This window comes from Myxocyprinus asiaticus, chromosome 35 (genome assembly GCF_019703515.2).
Source record: "Myxocyprinus asiaticus isolate MX2 ecotype Aquarium Trade chromosome 35, UBuf_Myxa_2, whole genome shotgun sequence".
NCBI classification, from domain to species: domain Eukaryota; kingdom Metazoa; phylum Chordata; class Actinopteri; order Cypriniformes; family Catostomidae; genus Myxocyprinus; species Myxocyprinus asiaticus.
In genome coordinates this window covers 13,610,563-13,633,105 of record NC_059378.1, presented here as the reverse complement: position 1 = coordinate 13,633,105, position 22,543 = coordinate 13,610,563, and the positions used below count along the sequence as shown (strand labels likewise).

General features: G+C 38.9%; 2 protein-coding genes across 3 annotated transcripts in view; one reads left to right on the top strand and one right to left on the bottom strand.

The window, feature by feature from the left end:
* Nucleotides 1-6,201, top strand: part of LOC127426612 (nuclear receptor coactivator 3-like) — a 91,282-nt gene extending 85,081 nt beyond the window's left edge. The window contains exons 21-23 of one of the 2 annotated variants that reach the window (XM_051673544.1): nt 3,559-3,739; nt 3,872-4,055; nt 4,232-6,201. In XM_051673544.1, the coding sequence (XP_051529504.1) occupies nt 3,559-3,739; nt 3,872-4,055; nt 4,232-4,243 (377 nt within the window). In that variant the 3' untranslated portion in view covers nt 4,244-6,201. Of the gene's footprint in view, nt 1-1,462; nt 2,304-3,558; nt 3,740-3,871; nt 4,056-4,231 lie in introns of those variants that run through there. The other variant, XM_051673545.1, reaches the window with a different exon arrangement.
* A 2,104-nt stretch (nt 6,202-8,305) lies between these two features.
* On the bottom strand, nt 8,306-9,394 carry LOC127426617 (DNA-binding protein inhibitor ID-1-like). Its single transcript, XM_051673556.1, has 2 exons — nt 8,971-9,394; nt 8,306-8,808 (listed from the first exon to the last, which is right to left on the bottom strand). Exons 1-2 carry the CDS (start codon nt 9,277-9,279, stop codon nt 8,773-8,775), a joined length of 345 nt encoding a protein of 114 aa, XP_051529516.1. The 5' UTR covers nt 9,280-9,394; the 3' UTR covers nt 8,306-8,772.
* Nucleotides 9,395-22,543: the final 13,149 nt, after the last annotated feature.

Here is a 22,543-nt window from a genome sequence, read left to right as displayed (position 1 = left end):
GCACTTAACAAGCCACGTGATAAGATGTGCGGGTTGAAGGTCTCAGACGCGGAGGCAACTGATATTCGTCCTCCACCACCCGGATTTAAGTGTCACTATGCCACCACGAGGACTTAGAGTGCATTGGGAATTGGGCATTCCAAATTGGAAAAAAAAAAAAAAAGGTAGTGTCCTCCCAACTATGTTCATTTCTACAGAGAATTAGTATATATGAACAGTTTCAGTCAGGATTTAGGCCCCATCACAATACAGAGACTGCACAGTTACAAATGACTTGCTCTTATCATCTGATCATGGCAGCATTTCTCTTCTAGTGCTTTTAGATTTTAGTGCTGCCTTCGAGACCATAGATCATGGTGTTCTCTTGAATAGGCTTGAGAATTATGTTGGCATTTGTGGACTTGCATTAGCATGGTTTAGGTCCTATTTAGCAGATTGCTACCACTTTGTCTGTGTAAATGAGGAATTGTCAAATCAAACAAAAGTTAAGTATGTGCCACAGGGATCAGTTTTAGGGCCTCTGCTTTTCTCCTTATATATGCTTGCCCTGGGAGATATTATCAGGAATCATGGAATAAGTTTCCACTGTTATGTCGACGATACCCAACTTTGTTTCTTCGAAACCCGACAAAATTTCACAATTCTCCAAATTAGCAGTGTATCAATGAAATCAAAGATTGGATGGCCATAAATTTCCTTCTACTCAATTCTGACAAAACAGAGGTACTAATTATTGGACCAAAAACCTCTAAAAAATAAGCAGCTAAAATATAATTGACTCTCGATGGATGTACTGTTACATCGTCTTCTACAGCGAAGAACTTGGGTGTTATATTTGATACCAATCTGTCCTTTAAAAATCTAATTTCCAATGTTTGTAGAATAGCATTCTTCCACTTCCATGTCCTGCAAGTTCAATAAATAAACTTCAATTGGTTCAAAATGCAGCAGCAAGAGTGCTGACTAGAACCAAGAAATGTGATCATATTAGCCCCATTTTATTATCGTTACATTGGCTACCTGTTAAATTTCGTATTTTAACATTTTGTTAACTACATACAAAGCTTTGAATGGTCTAGCTCCGCAGTACTTAAGTGACTTCTGCCACACTATATTCCATCACATTCATTACGATCGCAAAATTCTGGCCTGTTAATAGTTCCTAGAATATCAAAATCCACAAAAGGAGGCAGATCATTTTCCTGTTTGGCTCCTAAACTATGGAATAATCTCCCTAACACTGTTCGGAACACAGACACACTCAATCAGTTTAAGTCCAGACTAAAGACTCAACTATTTAGCCAGGCATACACCTAACATATTCATCAACTCACAATTAGGCTGCTTTAGTTAGGTCTGCTGGAACCAGAAACATTTATCATGATCTATAACTGCAAAAAATGTAATGGCATCTACATTAATATTATACTATTTGTTTCCCTGTCTCAACCTTGGGCTACAGATCACTCCACTGCTACGTGTCTCTGAGTGATGACGACTAAACGCAGCCGGTGCCAGCCAGACATCACTTCAGTCTATTACGATGGACTTCAGGGAATGAACTGATGCCAACTCCAACCATAAGACATGGGATACTTCATATGCCACTGCCTGAACCTTGGACTTAGAATAGACCTCACCGAAATGGCCTGCTGGTTGAACTGCGATGCACCTCACCGATCTCTGCCTGAATCACCTTGGTCTAATGATGGACTACACTCTTAAAATGGAATACATAGACTTTCAATTATTTGCTAACAAAAGCCTTCATCGACAAATTAACAAAGGACAATGCATCAATGTGAACTTCTGCAGTTAATCCAGGCTGAACTTCAAAGACATTAGTCATTAATCTTACAGTTCATTCAAAATCTTTGTTTAAACACTGGACCTTAACACTTACTTTGTTTACTCATTTTAAACCATGACCTGCACTGCACATAAATAACTAATTAGCATTATATTCATGCTGTTTAGCCAGAGGGGAACTGGCTCCCACAGTGAGCCTGATTTCTCCCAAGGTTATTTTTCTCTATTAACCAACATCTTATGGAGTTTTGTGTTCCTTGCCACAGTCACCTTCGGCTTGCTCACTGGGATTCTAAATACAATTATGATTTAATTATTTATTTATTTTTAAACACAATTTACAATAATATTTAATCAAACTACACAATGATGACTCTAAGACATTATAGATATTACAGTTTTCATTTTCTGTTAATGCATGATTTTCTGTAAAGCTGCTTTGAAACAATGTGTGTTGTGAAAAGCGCTATACAAATAAAAATGACTTGACTCGAGACCTTTCTGATCTGTATGATATTTTGGCTGTATCTTCAACAGTATGGTGTACAGTAAATAATCATAAAATTTGTTCTTATAATGGAACACTTAATAAGATAAAAAAGCAAGTTAAAAAGCACCTGTTAAAAGTTGGTTATATTGCCTATATGCATTGTAAAGTATGGCTTCTAAGCTTTAAAGCGACACTCATCTTTTGCTCGTCAGGTGAGTAGTTATTCGTTCATTTGATTGATTTTTTTATTTTATTTTTCCAGCAATATGTATTTATTATTCTTTAAGTAGCCTATATGCCTGATTTATTTTCTCTCTGCATGGCAGACAACATGTATAATAATTAATATGTACCTAAATCTCAACATGTTCACCTACTTTGAACTCATTTTAAATGCTTAAAATAATTTTACAAAAACTTCTAAACAATTTAATAAATACTTTTCAGGGTCCTGGGTAGCTTAGCGAGTAAAGATGCTGAATACCACCCCTGGAGTCGTAAGTTAGAATCCAGGGTGTGCTGAGTGACTCCAGCCAGGTCTCCTAAGCAACCAAATTGGCCCAGTTGCTAGGGAGGGTAGAGTCACATGGGGTAATATCCTTGTGGTTGCGATTAGTGGTTCTCGCTCTCAATGGGGCACGTGGTAAGTTGTGCGTGGGTCGTGGAGAGTAGCATGAGCCTCCACATGCAGAGTCTCCGCAGTGTCATGCAAAGTGAGCCACGTGATAAGATGCGCGGATTGACAGTCTCAGAAGCAGAGGCAACTGAGACTTGTCCTCCGCCACCCGGATTGAGGTGAGTATCCACACCACCACGAGGACACACTAAGTAGTGGGAATTGGGCATTCCAAATTGGGGAAAAAAGGGGATAAAAAAATGTATATATGTATATGTGTATATATGTATATGTGTGTGTGTGTGTGTATATATATATATATATATATATACACACACACACCAAAATGTATATATATACACCATTGTGTCCTTGAGCAAGGCACTTAACTCCAGGTTGCTCCAGGGGGATTGTCCCTGTAATAAGTGCACTGTAAGTCGCTTTGGATAAAAGCGTCTGCCAAATGCGTAAATGTAAATATATATATACTTTTCAGAAATTGAGGCATTTCCTCTCAATACACTAGTACTTTGGCTGTGTACTCACAGAACGATGCAGACACACCAACACAAGCCTACAGTGTAGGTTTGATGATGAAGTATAAACTGGCTTTTAGTCTCTTATATCTGTGTTGTGATTCCAGGTATGGGCCAGCAGGGGGACCCTTCATTTGTGGGAACCAGCAGTAGCCCTCCTAACAATATGATTACTGGTCGTATGGGCGGTCCTCAGAATCCCATGATGCAACAGCACCCTCAGAGCAATCCCATGTACCAGTCTGCAGAGATGAAAGGCTGGGGACAAGGGCCTATGCCTATGAATAAGTAAGCGATCAGTATTGAATTTTATAGATATTGTAGTTCAGTGTTTCAGCTGTATTTTACACTGTAATCAAACATTAAATTCTGCTCTTTAAGGCGTATTGAAATAATTGTACTTTTACATCTGTTTCCCAGTTCATACTCCCAGCAGCAGCAATATCCCCAGCAGGCGGCGCCAGGACAATATGGGGGAATGATGATGAATGGTTCCATGCAAGGAGGTGTCAATGGCAATGTTGCAGGGCAAATGCCCCCAATGCAAGGTCAAATGCCCATGAATGCCATGGGCATGGGGCGCATGCCAATGGGACCTGATCAGGTACATAGTCTTTGATGCACTTAATGTCTTTCAGATTCACCTCATTTTCATTCTATTACTTTAACTTTTGTAGAAAAGATGTTTTATGGCAGTACTACATTTGCATAGCTGCATTAATCCATGTTTTGTGTATATTCGTTTTGAATACTCTTCATTTATGATTTGCATTTTCACAGAAGTACTGCTGAGGCAATGAGCCATCCCTGCGAGTTACGGACAAGTTGGAGTCGAACTTGGACTCACATTTTGTGCATCAGTCAAGTGAGGAAATGTCAACATGAAGCTATAATATCTGCCTCATTAAGGAGAAATGACTGAAAGGGTCCAGTGGAACTTGACTGAGAGAAAAGGGAAAGAGAGCAAGAGACTCAAGCCTTCTCTGTGGGGTTCTTTCTGAATTTGTGCAGTGAGGATGTGCAGCAGGCTCTCTCCTGTCCCATGTGGCTGTACTGCAGTACACAACATAACCACAAGGGGGAACAGAGTAGTGATGGTTATGGTGCAACTTGACTGTGGGGGAGCACTTTATTTAAAGGCTAGTACGGAAAAGGATAGTTGCAATATATTTCTTGCTTTTTCTAGCCTTATAGAACTATTATGTGCATATTGTCCATTTTGAATTTGTTTTGGACAAGCCTTGTTTTAAAGAATACCGTGAGAATTGTAAGCACCAGAACATCAACGCATATCAAAGCAATAATTATCTTCTCAATGCCACAGGCTCAAAGTGGTCAACAAAAATCAAATGGTACTACAGTATTTTTGTGTGTGTGTGTGAATAAGATTGGAATTGTAAATTCTGTATGCCACAAATGTATCATACATGCTTTTACTACATACTTGTTTTGCACAGAGTTTGGGCCCCTGTTAGGCCTATTTATCTATATTTTAGGTCAATACTGCTCTGGGTTTTACATCTATTCTGACTTAAGTCAAAGGGAGAAAATATTTTATTTTTTAATCTTGTCCAGCACAGCTTCTTTTCTTTCCAATGACAACCGCCATTTTGTTTGAATGGCACTTTTTTCTAAACTTTGTATTTGACATTGCAGAAATGTTATGCAGTGATGGTTTCATAGTTTTTATTTTAATTTCCATTGTTGTTTTGACAGAAAAAAGTGGCCACGCTTTCAGACGATGCGCAAAGATTATGTTGATGTTGCTCTATAAGCTAGCTCTTACTAAGAAAAATAACTCACTTTCTCACTGTATTGTACTGTTGGTTCTTCAGAAATCTACCTTTAAGAAACATGCACAATCCAAAGATATTTTTTTTCAGTCTCTTCTCAAGTTTGACTACAGAAATGTATCCATTTATATATGATTTTGTGCAAATGAGCAGAGTAAAAGGTACATATCATATGAACATATTACTATATATATTATGATTTTGTACTATATACTGTATACGTACAAAAACCAAGTGTACCTGTTTATTTTTGAGGCCAGTTAATATTGTTAGCAGTATTGTCTGTGCTTTTGGGAGTTTTCTCTATCATGCGGTTTATTCCCTTTTCGGTTTAAGTTTTGTAAGATTTTGAGGGTTATGAATTATCTGCTTAATTGCCAATACATATTTAAAGAGATCTGCTTAAAAAAAAAAAAAAAAAGAAAAGAAAAAAAGGTTTTTAAATCATGTATAGTAGCCCAATGGATGTGTTTTTTAAAAGCAAGTATTCTGTGAAGACACAGGTGAAAAAGGAGTAACCGCTCCATTGGTTACTATGGTAAGTTCAGTAAGCAGGAATCCATTCTGAAAAGAAAGGCTTATCCATGTATCTCTCTATATTGCAGCAATCCTTAACCATTTCATTAGTCAAGTCTTTCATCAGTGACTTAAATTGATTTATGTTTGTGGAATGTCACTGGAATGAAATACAATGGAAAGCCAGTCTCTTCAGACTCTTAAGGCAAGCAACATTATCATTTGTGTTCATTTCGCAAGAATACTGTAGATTGTGAAAAAGTATATTTTGAAATGATAATTCCAGAAAATCAAGGCTATTCTGGACTTTTGAGAATTGGTTAACTGAGGGGTGTTGACGTGGAAGATTAGCTCACATTTTACAGGATGTAAATTACATTACACTTAATTATTTTGCTTGATGTTGATATTGTTGTAAATAAAAGTTATATTTAAACGTGATGTGCATGTCTTGCATTGTGTGTGTGAGAGAGAGGCTTGCTTTCATGCTTCCTGTCTTTCCTGCTTTCTTTCTTGCTTGCTTGCTTTCTTTTTGGTTTCTTATTTTTTGGTTTCTTGCTTGCTTATTTTTTTGTTGCTTTCTTGCTTGCTTTCTTGCTTGGAAATAAAATGTACTGTACCACAGAGGGGCGCTAAAAGCTCAAATGTCCTTCATCTCTGAACTACTGCGTTATCCTGAAAAATAATTGTCTTCATCCTCATTTATTCATGCAATGCACAACAACTTGCAGTTGCAGGCAATGAGATGCATTATTTGCAAGCTCAAGAAAAGAGAAATCACTAATATTCAATTTAGGCAAAAAGTTATCTTTGGAAAATAAGCTGAAGGAAGAGTTAAGAATTAACATTACACATTAATGATCACTTAAGAGAAAAATACAACAAAATAAATATAAATGTGTATGTAAAAGTATAAACTTAATACAAATGTATGCAAGCAGGGAAAAAGAATAGCCTAGTGCAAAAAAAACAAAACAAAAAAAAAACAAAAAGGACCATTTCATGAAAACAATGGAAATAGCCTATTTTAAAGACTTGGCGTTTACAGTCTATCCTTAAATCCATATTATTAGTATTATTATTATTTCCATCAGGTCTGGCCGAGGGAAGCTTTAGCACTTTTACACATACATAGCCTACATGGGCAACACATCCCTGAAGTAACGTGAAATTGCCTTAACTTGGGAAAAACACCCCGTCTTTTTGCAACTATAATTAATTTCAAATGTCCCGCATTGGCATGGAAACAACATGTTGCTTTTGTCTCCCATTTCCAAAGCGGTGCTGTTGAGCTTTTGTGAAGTGCTTGTGGAAAACTGCCTGCAAAAGTTGGCTGGAGCATATGGCGCTCTGTTTAAATGCGCAAGGTTCTTATTAAAAGAAGGTTTCGTTGTAGTATGTGGGAAACTATACAGAGGGAGTGAGAGTTCCTTGGCCGTGTTCCCAGCCCATCTGCAGCCCGGGCTTGCGGATTACTGTTTGTTAATGATTCAATCAGCTGTGTGCCGAGGAATGTGGAGCGATTTAACCTGAACTTCCCCAGGTGTGCGGCGGCGCCGTTCAGTCTGCGCCCTCCCCTGCTCTTGGCACAAAGCGAGCACACAAACACACACACACACACACACACACACACACACACACACACACACACACAGGCCGTGCCTCACAACGCGAGGCCTGCAGCTGCGCGCATCGCACCGCAGGGAAATGAGAAAAACATTGCACCAGGGAGACGAAATAAATCTTATAACGAACTGCCTTTTTCTCGGAAAGACTTAACCCTTCCGCCACCCGCTATTTAAATATAAAGATGCGTAAGAATGAGTGGAATTAGCCTACAATAGACTTTTAATAGAGTTTAGAGATAAGCTATCACTCGCTAAAAATAGCTTGTTTTAAACAAGAAATGAAAATAAGTAATCCTTAACCAGAGCTGCTGTTATTACCTAAACATTTCAATTATTTTGCTTAAATGGGTTAAGTGGTTGCCACTCTTTCAACATAAGCTATAGAAACTTTAACACCGCAAATCTATCCGACTTCGCCATTTATTTTGCTTACATGTCAGTGCGGTTATATCCTTGATGCACTATTTTAAGATTAAACATTGTTTATAAACAATTTGAGGTTGTTCAGTTTTTAATTACACTATAAAAGTGGTAACCTGCCATTGTTACCTCAAGGATATATTTCTGCTTGACCTGACCCCCATTTAAACTACTTTCGTTGATGTAACCCAATATGTCAAGTTAGTTCAGTCATTAAAACAACATTTATGACTTGAAGAAAACCTGTTAATTTAGACCTTACCACATTAAGCACTTAAGTTACCTCACAAAAATGTAAAGTGAGAAAGAGGTCTAAGTGTCAAGTTGATTTCAAACACTTAACTAAGTTTAAAACTAAATGTTTAATGGGTTAACTAATGGCCTTTAACCTTGTGGGACCAATTAAAAATGGTAGGTGTCAGTAATGAGGATTCTTCTGTGACAGATTAAACAGTATTTTCCCCCAGTTATCTCTCACAAACACACAAAACACAGTATTGACGGAGCAAGTCGCAAAGAGGTCTCATTTTAATAATAAAAACCAGATACATTGTAAAAAACACAATAAAGCGTTCACATGTGTCATTGTAATATACAATACATTCTTTCGCTCAGTAATCTGAGAAGACGATCTTTACAACAAAATATAACACTTTCGAAAGGTTATGAAAACATTGGAGAAACTTGGACCGAAAGGGAAGTGTATAAACAAGTAGTGAATAATCGCCATGGATTCCACGGCTAACACACATCAGTCTATGGGAATGTCTCAGAAGAACGGTTCACTTTGCATGTCCACGTATGTTGTGACTCTACTGAAGAGTTGTTCCTCTAAAACAGGAGAATGGACCCTCCCAGCATGGTTCAAGGCGTCACGACGGTTCTGGTCCGTCACCTCAGCACACCTTGTTCATTTTTCAGGATGCTGTACGTGTCAGTTGTGTAAAACCTGGAGCATCAACTTTTAACGGCACATGATTCGGTCATCTGAGCAGCCATTCTGCAAGGAAACAAAAGAAACATCATGAGTCAAGTCATTTAAAATGGACCTTTGCATGGGTTTTTTGAACAGGTATTATCCCAAGATGACGTGTGGGTATAAACAACAACAACAACAACAACAACAACAACAACAAACAACAACAACATATTTGATATTTACCTCCACCGAGATGCTGGCCAGTTCAGAGTTCTGGTTCTTCTTGCCAGGCTCGTCCAACTCCACCTGCAAGTCCCAGATGTAGTCGATAACGTGCTGCAGGATCTCCACCTTGCTGGCCTTTTTGTTGGTCGGTAGTGTGGGCACCAGCTCTTTCAGTTTGCTGTAGCAGCTGTTCATGTCCTGCAGAAACAGGGACATCTGCTCATCCAGAAGTGGAATCTTGCATTTGGAGATGGTCAGGCTCTGCTCGGAGAGGCACCGAACCACATCTTCGCTCTTTAGTGCGCAGGTAGGTCCCACAACTTTCATTTTGGCTGCAAAAATGACAACTTAGTCAAAGAATGTTCGCTGAGTTGACGTGCTCGTACTCCTTTAAGCTCTTACGTCGTCGAGAGTTGCGATGACAGTTTACCACATGCTCGAGAGTAGAGTCGTTCGGTATATATAGCATATAGCGGCTTGTGGGCGTGAACCAAACGCTCGTGTTTGCGGGTTTGGACCAATGGGATCGCACCAGTGTCTCTCGCTGAACCAATGACAGCACAGCTCTGGTTATCGCAGTTACAATGTGCTTGGGGGATGGTGTTACAAATGGAAACAAATGTGTGTCTTCTGCGGATGATCTGTGGAAATCCAGCTGTCCGTGGCCTCAAGACTCCACAGGTGAAGAAGCAGACATATCAACCAGAGGGTGGGGGTGGTCGAGGAACAACAGGCAACAGTTATTACTTTCAAATGAAACAAGCTTTCTTCGTATGTGGGCTGCTGCAAGACATAAGTCAAAATGTTATACTGCTATAAGTCGTTGCTTAATATCAAATATTTGTATTAGGTCGTATCTGATAAAATCATGGTGCAATAGGGCATGGGACTATCAGTCTATCTATCAAACACGTATAGGATACAACGGGGCTAAAGGCACACCTTATTTAGTTTTTCTGGCCACCAAGAATAAATACATTTCTTTTTATTGCATATTGATGGAGCAACATAATATGTGTGAAAATAATTAATAACGGAAGGTTGTTTTGATTGGTATTTGGGGTTAAAGGCCCCCGGGGGCGTTATGGTGATATCCTGTAAATATAGGGACTATTTATAGGGTAAAATTTGTCAATTTAGGCAAATACTTTTGAGACAGTAAGATGCTTTTTGATTAACAAATTAAGATAATGCTTCTTCAAAATAACCACTTCTGAAAAGGGTTAACCATTTTCTGTTAATTTTAATCACAGCTGGCATTTCATAACATCTCAAGTATTCTATAAACTATTGTTCATAACAAATCTATTCCCTCCACTAGATAAAAACTGTTTTACGGGGGCCTTTAGACCCTGCAATAGGGGGGCTTTTTACCCCAAATACTATCCTTTCAATTTTAGGACACTTATTAAAAGACTTCTCATTAATATTCTCATAAGTTACAGATTTGAAACATTTAAAAAATCATTAAATATGATATAAAATGACCTTAAAATCAAACTTAAGGCATTGCACGAATTGATCTCATGGATCAGGAATATTTTGCAGTGTATAGTGACAAACAGATGTTAAGGAAATTACTGTGGTTGTATTTGTTGCTGTTAAGTGTTTTAGGAGAAAATCAAATCAAAAGTGCCTTTTACCCTGGGGGGCCTTTAGCCTTGTTGTACCCTATAAAAAATTATGAAAATATAACCATAAAAATAAATGTGTACAAAAAAGAATAATAATAATAATAATGCTACAACTTTATGTGAAGGTTAGCTATATATATATATATATATATATATATATATATATATATATATATATATATATATATATATTTAAAAAAAAGTAAAATAAAACCTAAAAAAGAATGTTCTTAGAACGTTAAGAGTTGGTTCCCCTGAACAACTTCCAAATGGGAACGTTTGGCGAACGTTCTGTGTTTGCTTTAAACTATTTTTGGTATGCACATAAAGTATTTAAATGGTCTATTACCCTACAGTGAATATATTATTTGTATTGTGTTGACTTGCAATCAAGTCATGCCACAATGGCTCGCGTAATAATGCGGGTAATCGTTGAAATTGTCCTTTATCTGTTTACTTTCCAACAACGATCGTCTCATTGTTTTTTCTATGAATGTGTTTCCTCGCACAAACTCCCAAATTCCCTCATGTGCGCGTCGCCTAGAGCGCGCACTCACACAGCTTTGCATTGCTCTGCTCTGATTCTTCCCCCATATTGTCCAAACAAACCGAAGCAGACTGCCGGGCGCCAGCGCCGTGACGTCACCCATTCATTCGGGCCTTGACGCCTGTCAGCCTGGCGCCGAGCGGGCGGTCTCTATAGCAACAACAAACGACAGGCTAGCATCCCTCCACTCTCCCCCATTCACCTGCGCGGCGCGGGATCCTGAGAACAAACTGGTCAGCGCTCATTTATCACTTAAAACCTCTGATGCGATTACCGCTCCGCGCACCTGCAAACCGCCATTGTCGTCTCTAAAGACTCTTGTAAAGACACTGAGAGTGAGAGACAAAGTGAAAAATAGGCTATTGAGCCACGTCTATATATATATATATATATATATATATATTAGGCTTGTTAAATTCCTGGGATCCTTTTTATTTTATTACTTTTACGACATTTATTTTATTAATATTTTTACAGCAATTAAACTACAACGTGTAAATACAGATTTTCGCACAGTTAATTAAGTATGCAAAAAATAAAAACCGTTTCGAAACACAACAATGTGATCTGCTACCCTAGAAAACTTTATACATTTCTCTGTCGCATACATTGAATGCATATTATTGTACCAGTGGCTCGTTCACATAGCTGTACATCCTAGAGGAGTTTAGAGGGACTGGAGCGTTTCTGGCTCGGTCACAGCTGAGCGGGGCTGAGGGGAGGCGGAGGAGGAGCTGAACAATGGGAGTGCAGAATCGGGACTGTGAGAGAGAATCTCGGCTGGAGCCGACGAGTCTGGAGCGCCCCTCCACTCGCTCATCCCGCTTTTGTTCAGCTGCACAAGCTATCAGCACTTCCTACCGACTCCAACAATAAGCCCTCACAGCTGGGCTCTCCAAAGCCTGTTTACTGCACATCAAGGCAAAGACTGTAACATCCCCCTTACACACACTCACACACCCTTATGAACTCTTGGTAAAATATTATACATATCCCTGGAAGTAATTACAAAAGAAGTTAAAAAATAAATAAAATAATTACAGATTCTTTTTTTATTTTTTATTTTATTTTTTGTGCTTTGTTGTTTGATGACCTCATAATGCTGGCCAATGTACAGCAACCACTCATTTTTATGTCTAACTGAATTGTATAATAAAACATGCAATCTACATCATGCTACAGTTTTAGAAACCGATGTATTGTTTTACAGAATATAACTCTGTAGCTGTAATGCTGTATAAAGTTTGTCGATATCTCAGTATGCTTGGCATTATAAGCAACTATGCTACCTATTTTATATAAGACGTTCTTGTCCTGATTCATGCTGATTTGGGACTGTTTTGTGTAAAGTAGAAAAAGCTGGTCCTTGATGAGTGTAAATACTCATCTTCTTCATGAAGCATCTGCATGTATCTTTGACTTTCCCGTCTCATGGGAAGAGGGGCCTTAGATAATTGTCCTCAAGGGAATCACATCCTGTCTGAAGTCATGTGATTGTTGTACTCAGAAGGCTGCAGTGTTCTGTGTCATCAACTGGCTATGAAGTCTTTAATTCACAACACTACAGTGACACAAAGCAGTAGACGCTGAAAGGAAGTTTTTAATGCCAATTGGAAGGCAAGTAATAAGACTCGAGTGTTCACTAACACATGAAACAAGCGAATTAGCTCATTCATTGATCCAGCTGAAATTACAAGGGTCTTTACCTTTTCTCATTTGTTTTTATACTGTACCTGCATGAAAAAAGTGTTAATAACCAATAATATTTAGAATTTATTTTATTATTATTTCCTCCAAACTAAAATTCAAGTATAATCATATTTTTGCAGTAGCTCTTGGGTACACAAGGGCACACAATTAAAACACATGTAATGATATCCATTAAGACAAGGGTCAATATGATCAAGGGACATTTTAACCTAGAGTTTAAACTGTTCTCAGGGCAGGAGTTTTTTTTTTTTTTTTTCCTTTTTTCTCTCCCATAAATATCAGGTTGGTGTCGGTTATATATATATATTTATCAGGGTCACATTTCTGTTGGCCAAAACAACTATTTGATATTTTTGCATGTTAACTTATATTTTAGCTGTTATTTGCTGTTTATGAATCATTTTGTACTTCATGATTGTTTTACTGTTTATAGTTTTGCTGAAAAGCCATTAAAGTTTCCTGTTGACAACTTACATTATATCACATTTTATGAAAAATAAAAAAGGGGGCAAATTGTATGGGGGTGTGTTCTTTAACCCTTAAACGCATACTTCGGGTCTTTAGTGACCTGGGACATAATTCCACCCCCTGTACCTCATCCATTTTTTGTAGTTATGCCCACACCTCTTTGGTATTCCTCTATCTCTCGCTTATAAATAGTGTAGTACACACACAAAATATTCAGTGTGAAAGTAATGAATCCTGTTCTAGATTTTTCTTGATTTATTTTCTCTGTGATATATGAAAAATAAAACATCAAAAAATATTTTAATCTATTATTTTCTAATTGTCTTGAAAATATTGAAAAAATTTGACACTGTCTGGGCATTTTGCAGATCCATTTGTGATTGATATAAGTCTCTAAAGACCCAAATATGTGGCTCTTTTCCCAGCCAACAACGATGGAAGTGTTCAATAGTTTTTTTTTTTTTTTTTTTTTTTTTTGTGGCCAGAACTTTAAGGCATGTGCCTATACAAAAATTCCTTTCAAAAGCCAATGTGAAATTTAAGAAATATTTACTAAAGTAAAAAGTGTGACAACTAACCCAGAGCTCCCCAGAGCCCATAGAACCTAATTATGTCTCTGATATGCCAATGACCCTGACATATGCCACTCTTGTCTCTTATAGATACAGTTGTCCTGTGATAGCAGCTTGTGAGTGCTGGTCTTCTATCTCCCTTCTCCCCACACACTTTCACACTACACATTCTCCGCCTGGCTCCCACACACACTATCAAAGTGCCTTAATGGCTCCTAATTAGCTCCCCATCTGCTGGTGACAGAGCACCGGTGGCATGCTGAAGTTCTATTCAGAGAGTAGGCATTGTGTGCCGGGATCATTTCCACTCCATTGGAGATTGCCTGGAGAGGACTTGGACCTTTAGGAAGGGATGGGACAGGAGAGTCGGGGTTATGGGGAGGGAGGAAAATACTCTGGACTCTGAGAGAAGCAAAGGGTGGGACGGGGGCGGGGGACTAAGAGGAGGCTGGTACACAATGGGAGACAGTGTTGCGGCTTGTTGCAAATCTAATAATGCTGGAGCTCTTTCTGTCCCCTGGATGCCCCCCACCACCCCCCGCACACACACAAACACATTTTGTTTTCCTCCACCCTTTTTCTCATGCTCACTGGACACAGCTCTCCTTCTTCAAGTTAATCTGTGACTGTGTCATCTTCTGGAAAAAAAAGTTTTGTGCTGTTAGAGGGGTAATAAATGCAACCAGACAGCACCATATTAACATCCTCAAAAAGCCACAGAAGGCTGAGTACCATTAAAAGGGACCAAGCAGTAAAAATATGAAGGCATTGCTGTAAAACAAAGCTGATACAAAATGGATATTTAGACACCTTGCATACAATTCTGCCCTGCAAAGGCAAAACACAGTAACTTCACATACGTCATAATGGACTGTGACAGACTGTTTTTTTTTTTTTTCTCAATCATACTCGAATTCAGAGAAATTGGAGTGACACTATTTTATAATCCTCAGTTGGCAGGACAATCAAAAAACATTGAAGCAGTTTTTCTGAGTTTCGGCATTGGTGTAGTTACTGCATTTTGGCTTTGAAAGAAAGAATTACTGAATGCACTTTTTTCTGGATTTACTCTATTGTATATACACAGTATATCATTTCATTATTTAACAATTATATAAAAGTATAAATTGCTCCAGGTGAATAGGAGTCAATTGTTGTAGACTCTCACCCTACCTTGAAAAAAGAAAAGTTGAATGATGTTCTCTCGCTTTGCCCTAATTTACATCACATTGTCAGTGAGTGAACAGAGATCCAGAGGATGTGTGATGTGTGTGTGTGTGTGTGTGTGTGTGTGTTTATGGGAGACCAGCTGCTCACAGCTGGGGTATAATGGCCAAGTTTTGGAGGGAAGACCCTTACTACCGGGCAGCTGTCACCACCAACAGGGGAGAGGGACAGAGGCCATTTAGCCAGAGATCCTCTGGAGGGCTTCTGGTTGTGCTGTTCCAAACTCAGAGATACATGTGTCAGGTGCCATATACTATTTCCGATATTGTATAGAGCTGTCAAAAGGGCTGCCGTCGGCAACTATTTATGGTGTAACAGCTTGTTGTAACTTGTTGCTCGTGGTATGGTTGAGTTGCATCTAATAGACTGATCTTTGTTTACTCAATGAATAGACAGTCACCTAACTTCCGCTACATACCTATATGTGTTAATATACCACCAAACTGATCTGGAGACAGCGTTCTTTGATACTCGATGAAAGTAAGGCCTAAAGATGGGTGTGACATTGGCAGCTGTGGTTCCCTCACAAAGCCCTATTTAGAGCAAAGGGGACAATACCCAGGCCTGGTTACTCTCTCCTCTTCAGTTCCATGCTAAGATTAATTCCTCAAATCCGTTTTCCCAGTGGCAGTCTCAAAGAATGGGAAGCCCTCCTGTTTGTCAGAGCGTATTGTGCAAGTCGCCTGAGAATGAAACCCGTTGATGGTTCTGATAAATGGCCGCCAGCGTTGACACGGCAAAGACCATTCCAACTCTTTTGTTTTCAGTATTGCATGTTTGTAATCTGGATTATTCTGGATTTTAAGCTTGTCCGCCTCTGGGTGGTATGGCACTTTCAAGATACATTGATTTGACCTGGATGGCGATTAAAGGAATATTTTCGAGTTCAACACAAGTTATGATCAGTCGGCAGCATTTGTAGCATAATGTTGATTACCACAAAAAAAAAATGTTTTCACTCATTTTCTTTAAAAAAAAAAAGCAAAAATCGAGGCTTCAGTGAGACACTTACAATGGAAGTGAATGGGGCCAATTTTTGGAAGGTTTAAAGGCAGAAATGTGAATCTTATTATTTAATCCAAGCACTTACATTCATTCTTCTGTTAAAATTAATGTATTATTTGATCTGTAATGTTGCTTAAATTGTTGTTTTAGTGTTTTAGGTTTACAGCATCATGTTGTCATGGCAACAAATTTGTAAAATTGGATATTACTTTACACAGAAAAGGTAAGTATGATTTTATCACACTAAAATCATAACAACTTGCATGATATTTATGTCTTGTGGCTACTGTATATACTATTGAAACAGTGATTATTTTAATGTTTTTGGATTGGCCCCATTCACTTCCATTGCGAGTGACTTTTTAAAGAAAAAGAGGGACAAGTGGAAATACATTTTTGTGGTAATCAATATAATGCCTCAAATGCTGTCGATTAAGCTTAACTTGTATTGAAACCGGAATATTCCTTTAAGACACAAATGGTGATTGTTTTTGAATAGCCCTCATTATCCATGCGTATTTCATATGTTTGCGCAAGTGTTTATTTTGGAAATCATCATGTTTTGTTATTGCATATAAAAGCTGACTTGCTTGACTGTGGTGACTATGTCATACTTTCAGAAATGTTCACAACTGCCTCACAAGCCTCGGGATCAACAGGTGCGAGAAATGGCAGAAGGCAATGAGGCAATCTAGTCTGCAGGCAAGAATTGTTTGGTTTTGACTCACTGGTTTCATTCCTTTATTAGAGTGTAAATAGATTTGAAATCACTTCAGAAAGAGGTAACTAGAAACTCACATGTATCAGGTGCTGCTGTTAGGCTGTTTGTCCACAGAGATGAAGCAGTTAGCCACACCCTAAAATACACACACTCACCCAGTGTTTCCCACACACACACAGCACAGGTGTTTAGCCTGCAGCTTTAGTCAAGCTACCAGTGAAGCTCATCAGCCATTTTGCCCATGTGTTTAAAAGTGTACACTCACAGCCTAAAGCTGCCCATATCAGTTCAGCTGCCCATCTGCCAAATGGCAGGGCTGTACTGTCAAATATATTGGAGCTACATTTCAACTACACACCTGTTGTGTGTAGGTTCTATATGTAAATTCAGCCAACTCCCACAAAAGTGTAACAATCTATGTCATTTAATCTCATGGGAAGATGAAGATACAGTGGGCCCCAAAAGTAGTTGGACACTTAAGATAAACATGGCAAACTTTTTTTACAAAAAAGTACCAATTTTGGCTAGGTACCAACACTTTGAAGCTCTAAAAGCACATAAAGGAAGCAGAGTGAGAAACAGGTCAACATTTAAATAATTTTTTTTTACTATAAATTTCCACTTTCACTTTCACATTCTTCTTCTTTTGTGTTTGGCAATTCACATTCTTTGTGCATATCATTGGTCAGGCAGGACAATTTACAGTAAAAAATAACTTAAATATTGATCTGTTTTTCACCCACACCTATCATATAACTTCTGAAGGTATAGATTTAACACTGGAATCTTATGGATTACTTTTATGCTGCTTTTATATGCTTTTTGAGCTTCAAAGTTTTGGACCCTGTTGACTTGTATAGCATTGTATAGACCTACAGATCTGAGATATTCTTCTAAAAATCTTCATTTGAGAAAGAATGTCATACACATCTGGGATGGCATGAGGGTGAGTAAATAATAACTGAACTTTCATTTTTGGGTGATCCATCCCTTTAAGTGTCATGATACATTAAGCAATGCAGTTTACAATGTGACCCACTATCTGGTGTCATCAGAAGAGTTTTTTGTAAATGTGAGCATCCCTCAGTTTAGTTTGAAAGTCTATAGGAATAACCACGGGAACAAATGAGGCAACAATCTGGATGCAAAGGATGCATCCTATCTCTCCTGGGCATTCTCACGGTACAAGAATGTCTCTCGCATAAACACACACACACATACAGTGATGCTATCGCTTTTCCCACAGCCTGGCCTGAGCAACGCCATACACCTGGACACACACAAAAACACACACATGTAGCTGCTGCCAGACCTGACTTGCAGCAATCCAATTGTGTGAAACAGGCAGCAGAAGGTGTCCCAGTTTTTTACATTCTTCTCTTTTTGTTTGTATTGTTTTGGGGGGGGTTCAGTAACAAAGGGTGAACTAGTGAATATTGTGTGTGTGGTATGTTCACACCATCGTCCTCTAGTGTCTGTACATGTCTATGTGCATTCATCTGTGATTATAGACTCAAAATTATTTGTATTGGTGGTAGTTGGGGTGGGGGGGGTTGTCTAAAGAAAGTGAATGAAGAGAAGTAGACACTCAGGACTAGAATTAGCAGAGCACATTCCTCAGCTTTCCCTCGCTTTATTCTTTCTGTCCGTGACCCCCTACCCCTTCATGAGAAAATCAAACAGGTGGTTTGGCCCTGTTGGAGGGTCCGTTTCTTGTGAAGGTGGGCTGTCCCACAGCCTGTTGGAGGCACTGAAAGGCAGCGTCCCCTCTCAGCTCCAGCTTGAGTCTAGCATCCAGTTAAAGAGAGCCACTCTCATTACCATCTCAATTCTGGGAACAGGCTAAAGACCTCAGCTGCATCCTTACAGGCAGCCCATATGGTGCTTGCTTAGCAACCAGGCAGGAGTGGACTGCCATACCCCCCCCCCCCCCACAACACACATTCTCTCACACACATATTCACATACAATGAGACACTTGAAGAACTGTATATTACATCTTACCTATATCCAAAAACGCTCAACATCACAAACACACTCAAAAATATATTCACACTAAAACACACATATTTATAGTACCACCCATAAGAGAAGATATTAAAGCAGAAAATTAAAGAAAGCCTAGGGCTTCTGCGCACATCTCTTGGGGGTACTGGACCACACAGCGCTGTAAGGAAGGATGCTTGGCTTCATAAAATCTTATACTGTGCTTTTGGAGGCCATTTACCATAAACAATTGGAATGGTGAAATACCCCACAGGTCAAACTGAACACGCCCTACTTGGTTTGCATTAAGGCACCGATACGCTCGCAGCAAAGTTCCTCTTCGTTCTTCGCTCAGAGATGAAGGTTGAAAAAGTCATGCAATGGTACACTGTTTGCGAACATTCTGACACTGCACATGACGCTGGGGTCGGACATTTAGTGGAGCATTTAAATATGAGACGCACACTGTCCTGTAAATAGACTACATGTAAACCCTTACAAAAATCTTGCTTGCAAACTTGCGGCAAATTGTATATTGTTGCCAAAGGTTTGCTGCAGGTTCACCACTACTGGTGAAGAGCTGCAAACTTCTGGCAAACATTTGTGGTGAATCACAAGCTAATTTGTAGGTTAAAATAATGAGTTGCAAATTTGCAGCAAATTCGTGGCAAGTTTGCTGCTAGTTTGCCAGAACTCTAGAGTTTTTGTGATGGAAACCGGCTTAACCAATGTGACATTAAAATGTGTTATCAATGACTGTATGCCTCAATCTATGAATAGAATACACATGAGGTCAGTAAAAGAACCACTTAGTGATGATTTAAAGTAATATACTGTATATTCAGTAGTAATGTTTAATTTGTTGTGTTTGCATTCTGTATAATGCTAATGCTAATGCTAACACACTAAATGTGGCCATAATACGCACTGGTTACAATCTGTTAGTGTATTTTATTTTATTTATTTATTTATTTTTTATTTTTTTGGGGATTTTTCCCCTTTTTCTCCCAATTTGGAATGCCCAATTCCCAATGTGCTCCAAGTCCTCGTGGTTGCTTAGTGATTTGCCTCAGTCCGGGTGGCGGAGGACAAATCCCAGTTGCCTCCACGTCTGAGATGGTCAACCTGCGCATCTTATCACATGGCTTGTTGAGCGCATTGGCACGGAGACATAGCGCATGTGGAGGCTTCACGCCATCCACTGCAGCAACCACGCTCAATTCACCATGCGCCCCACCGAGAACAAACCACATTATAGTGACCACTAGGAGGTTACCCCATGTGACTCTACCCTCCCTAGCAACCGGGCCAATTTCCTGGCTGGAGTCACTCAGCATGCCCTGGGATTTGAACTAGCGAACTAGTGAACTCCAGGGGTGGTAGCCAGCATATTTTACCACTGAGCTACCCAGGCCCCCTTGTTAGTGTATTTTATAGACTTTTGTATACTTAAAAAAAATCACATGACATGGTCTTGGAAAATGTCTCTACGTGAACAATCATACAGATGTCGTTAAATTTGCACCAGCTCCGCAACTATGCACTCCAGTGTGTTCATGTTGACTGATCTCAACTGGGCCACACCCAACAATGACGTGGATAAATGGCAGTAAGAAGGTGTTTAAAAGCAGGGACAAAGTTTTTCTCAAAGTTTGAACTGGTAAGCTGTTTCGAACCACCGCAACAACATCAAAAACCTTATTTTTGGCAAGATTTTGTTTGAAATGACATCACATCTGTTCTTTCTTCGATTTCGCTAGAAGTATATTGGCACTTTTAGAAGTTTATTACACTGAGAACATTTAGCAGTTTACAACAAGGAAACATTTACTAATTTACAAAAATGTATCTTTTCTCAGCTGTGGTATCACATTATCATAAATCAACATGATTTATATATCACTTTTACAAAATGTTCCAACGTTAAACTTCCAATGGTTCACTTTTTTTTTTTTTTTGCTTAATGGCAAGACTCAATTTGTAGCTTAATTGCATCATGGTTAAAATTAATTACACCAAATATTTTAAACAAAAACAATAGTTTTAAAAGTTTTAAATTAAAGTTTCCTCCACTACCTCAGCTCCGCCTTTATTTCTAATATCTCTATCATTTAATTATAACTATTCATTCCATTTTAAACAGCAAGCTAAAACTGTTTACCTGTATCACTCTCAATGATTATATGAGCATATGAACTGGAAATATGAAATAACAAAATTAATTTGTGGAGTTAAAAATTGTTACCTCCCCATTTTTACTTCTTCATATATTGACTGATTTCAGATTATATGTAATTTAATATGTATTTATTATTTTAGCGGATAGAAGCCCTTACCACCTGCACGACCCTTAATAAATATGTCAGGAAGAACAAAAGAGGTCAATGCGTAGGGTGTTTCTCTAATTTGAACCATCAGAGAGACCGAAGCTGTGAGGTATTTCCTTCCCAAACAGAGGAATGTGCTGGATCAGAGCCTAATAGTTACAGGAAACTAAAGGTGCATGTGTTCATGTGTTTGTGCATAAGAAAGTTCTCTATGTTCTCTTTCCGTGCCAGTCCACCCACACTGAAGTTACAGGTCTCATCATGTTCACCCATTATCAGTGTTATATCAGTGATAATGACTCCAGTTCGTCTCAGTGTAAGCTCTGCATATTTTTTCTACCTATGACACTATGTGTTTGCACATGCTCAGTACACCAGTCTCTACAAAGCTGCAGATGTGCAGTCACATATGCAATATGATTTCACAACATCCTCCTTCTCTCTTCACTGGAAATATCCTTTTTGACTCCCCCTCCTTTCCTCCCTTTCGCTACCTGTATACGTGTCTTTAGCGAAATGCCCTGACAGCCCAGCAGGTGCGAGACTTAGTCATCCACTCTGCCCTACCCATACTTGTGGGTGACTCAACACGACTCTTTAAGTTAGCCTATGTGATGTTAAGTTACACCACAGGGCTAGTCACAGGTACATGTTGTAATCAACAATTTAGGCAACAATTTAGCTGATTTTCTCTCCCCAAAAGCCTTACTGCCTTTATGTTTACTGAAAGCATCACTCACTCACACACACACACACACACACACAGGCGCCAGGCACCATGACTCGGGAGTTTCCAGGCTTTCATATGTGTGTGTGTGTGCTCTAGCAGATGTGTGTGTGTGACTCTTTGTACAGCTGGCAGAAGTTTCTATTTCTCAAGACAAGAGCAGGCCATGTGTCACTTAACTCACAGTGTTCACTTACTGCTGTTTATCATACACTCACAGTGATAATCAGCCTGCTTACTGACACCCTCACACGTACACATAGAGAGAGAGAGAGAGGTGTATAATATATAATTTCACAAGTTCACTGGTACATATAGTCCTGGATTTGGCGTATTTGGCATGCTGTCCATAGTGGAGGTGCTGGAGCCCTGAGACCCCCCCCAGCATATCGGACTACAGCGAATTGGTATAGGCATTATGAAATATAAAGGTAGAGATGGGAAGGTGGAGGGATGCCAGAAGAATCGTCACCAGAGCTAGGGAAGCAACCGCTTATTATATCCTTGGGATATTATTGACAGGCCTAGATGAACAAGCTCCTCCCAAACTTACGTTTGGAACTTCAAATAATGATATAATATAATATAGAGAGAGGTCTAAATATCTCAATTAATTTAGCTTTATATAAATGAGGACATACCATTGAGGACTACTGTTATTTTTAGG

Excerpts from the sequence above, each read along its gene's own strand:
- LOC127426617 (XM_051673556.1), bottom strand. The coding sequence starts at position 9,279 with ATGAAAGTTGTGGGACCTACCTGCGCACTAAAGAGCGAAGATGTGGTT. Across the intron at positions 8,809-8,970 it reads TGGCCAGCATCTCGGTGGAG|AATGGCTGCTCAGATGACCG; the intron begins GTAAATATCAAA and ends GTTTCCTTGCAG.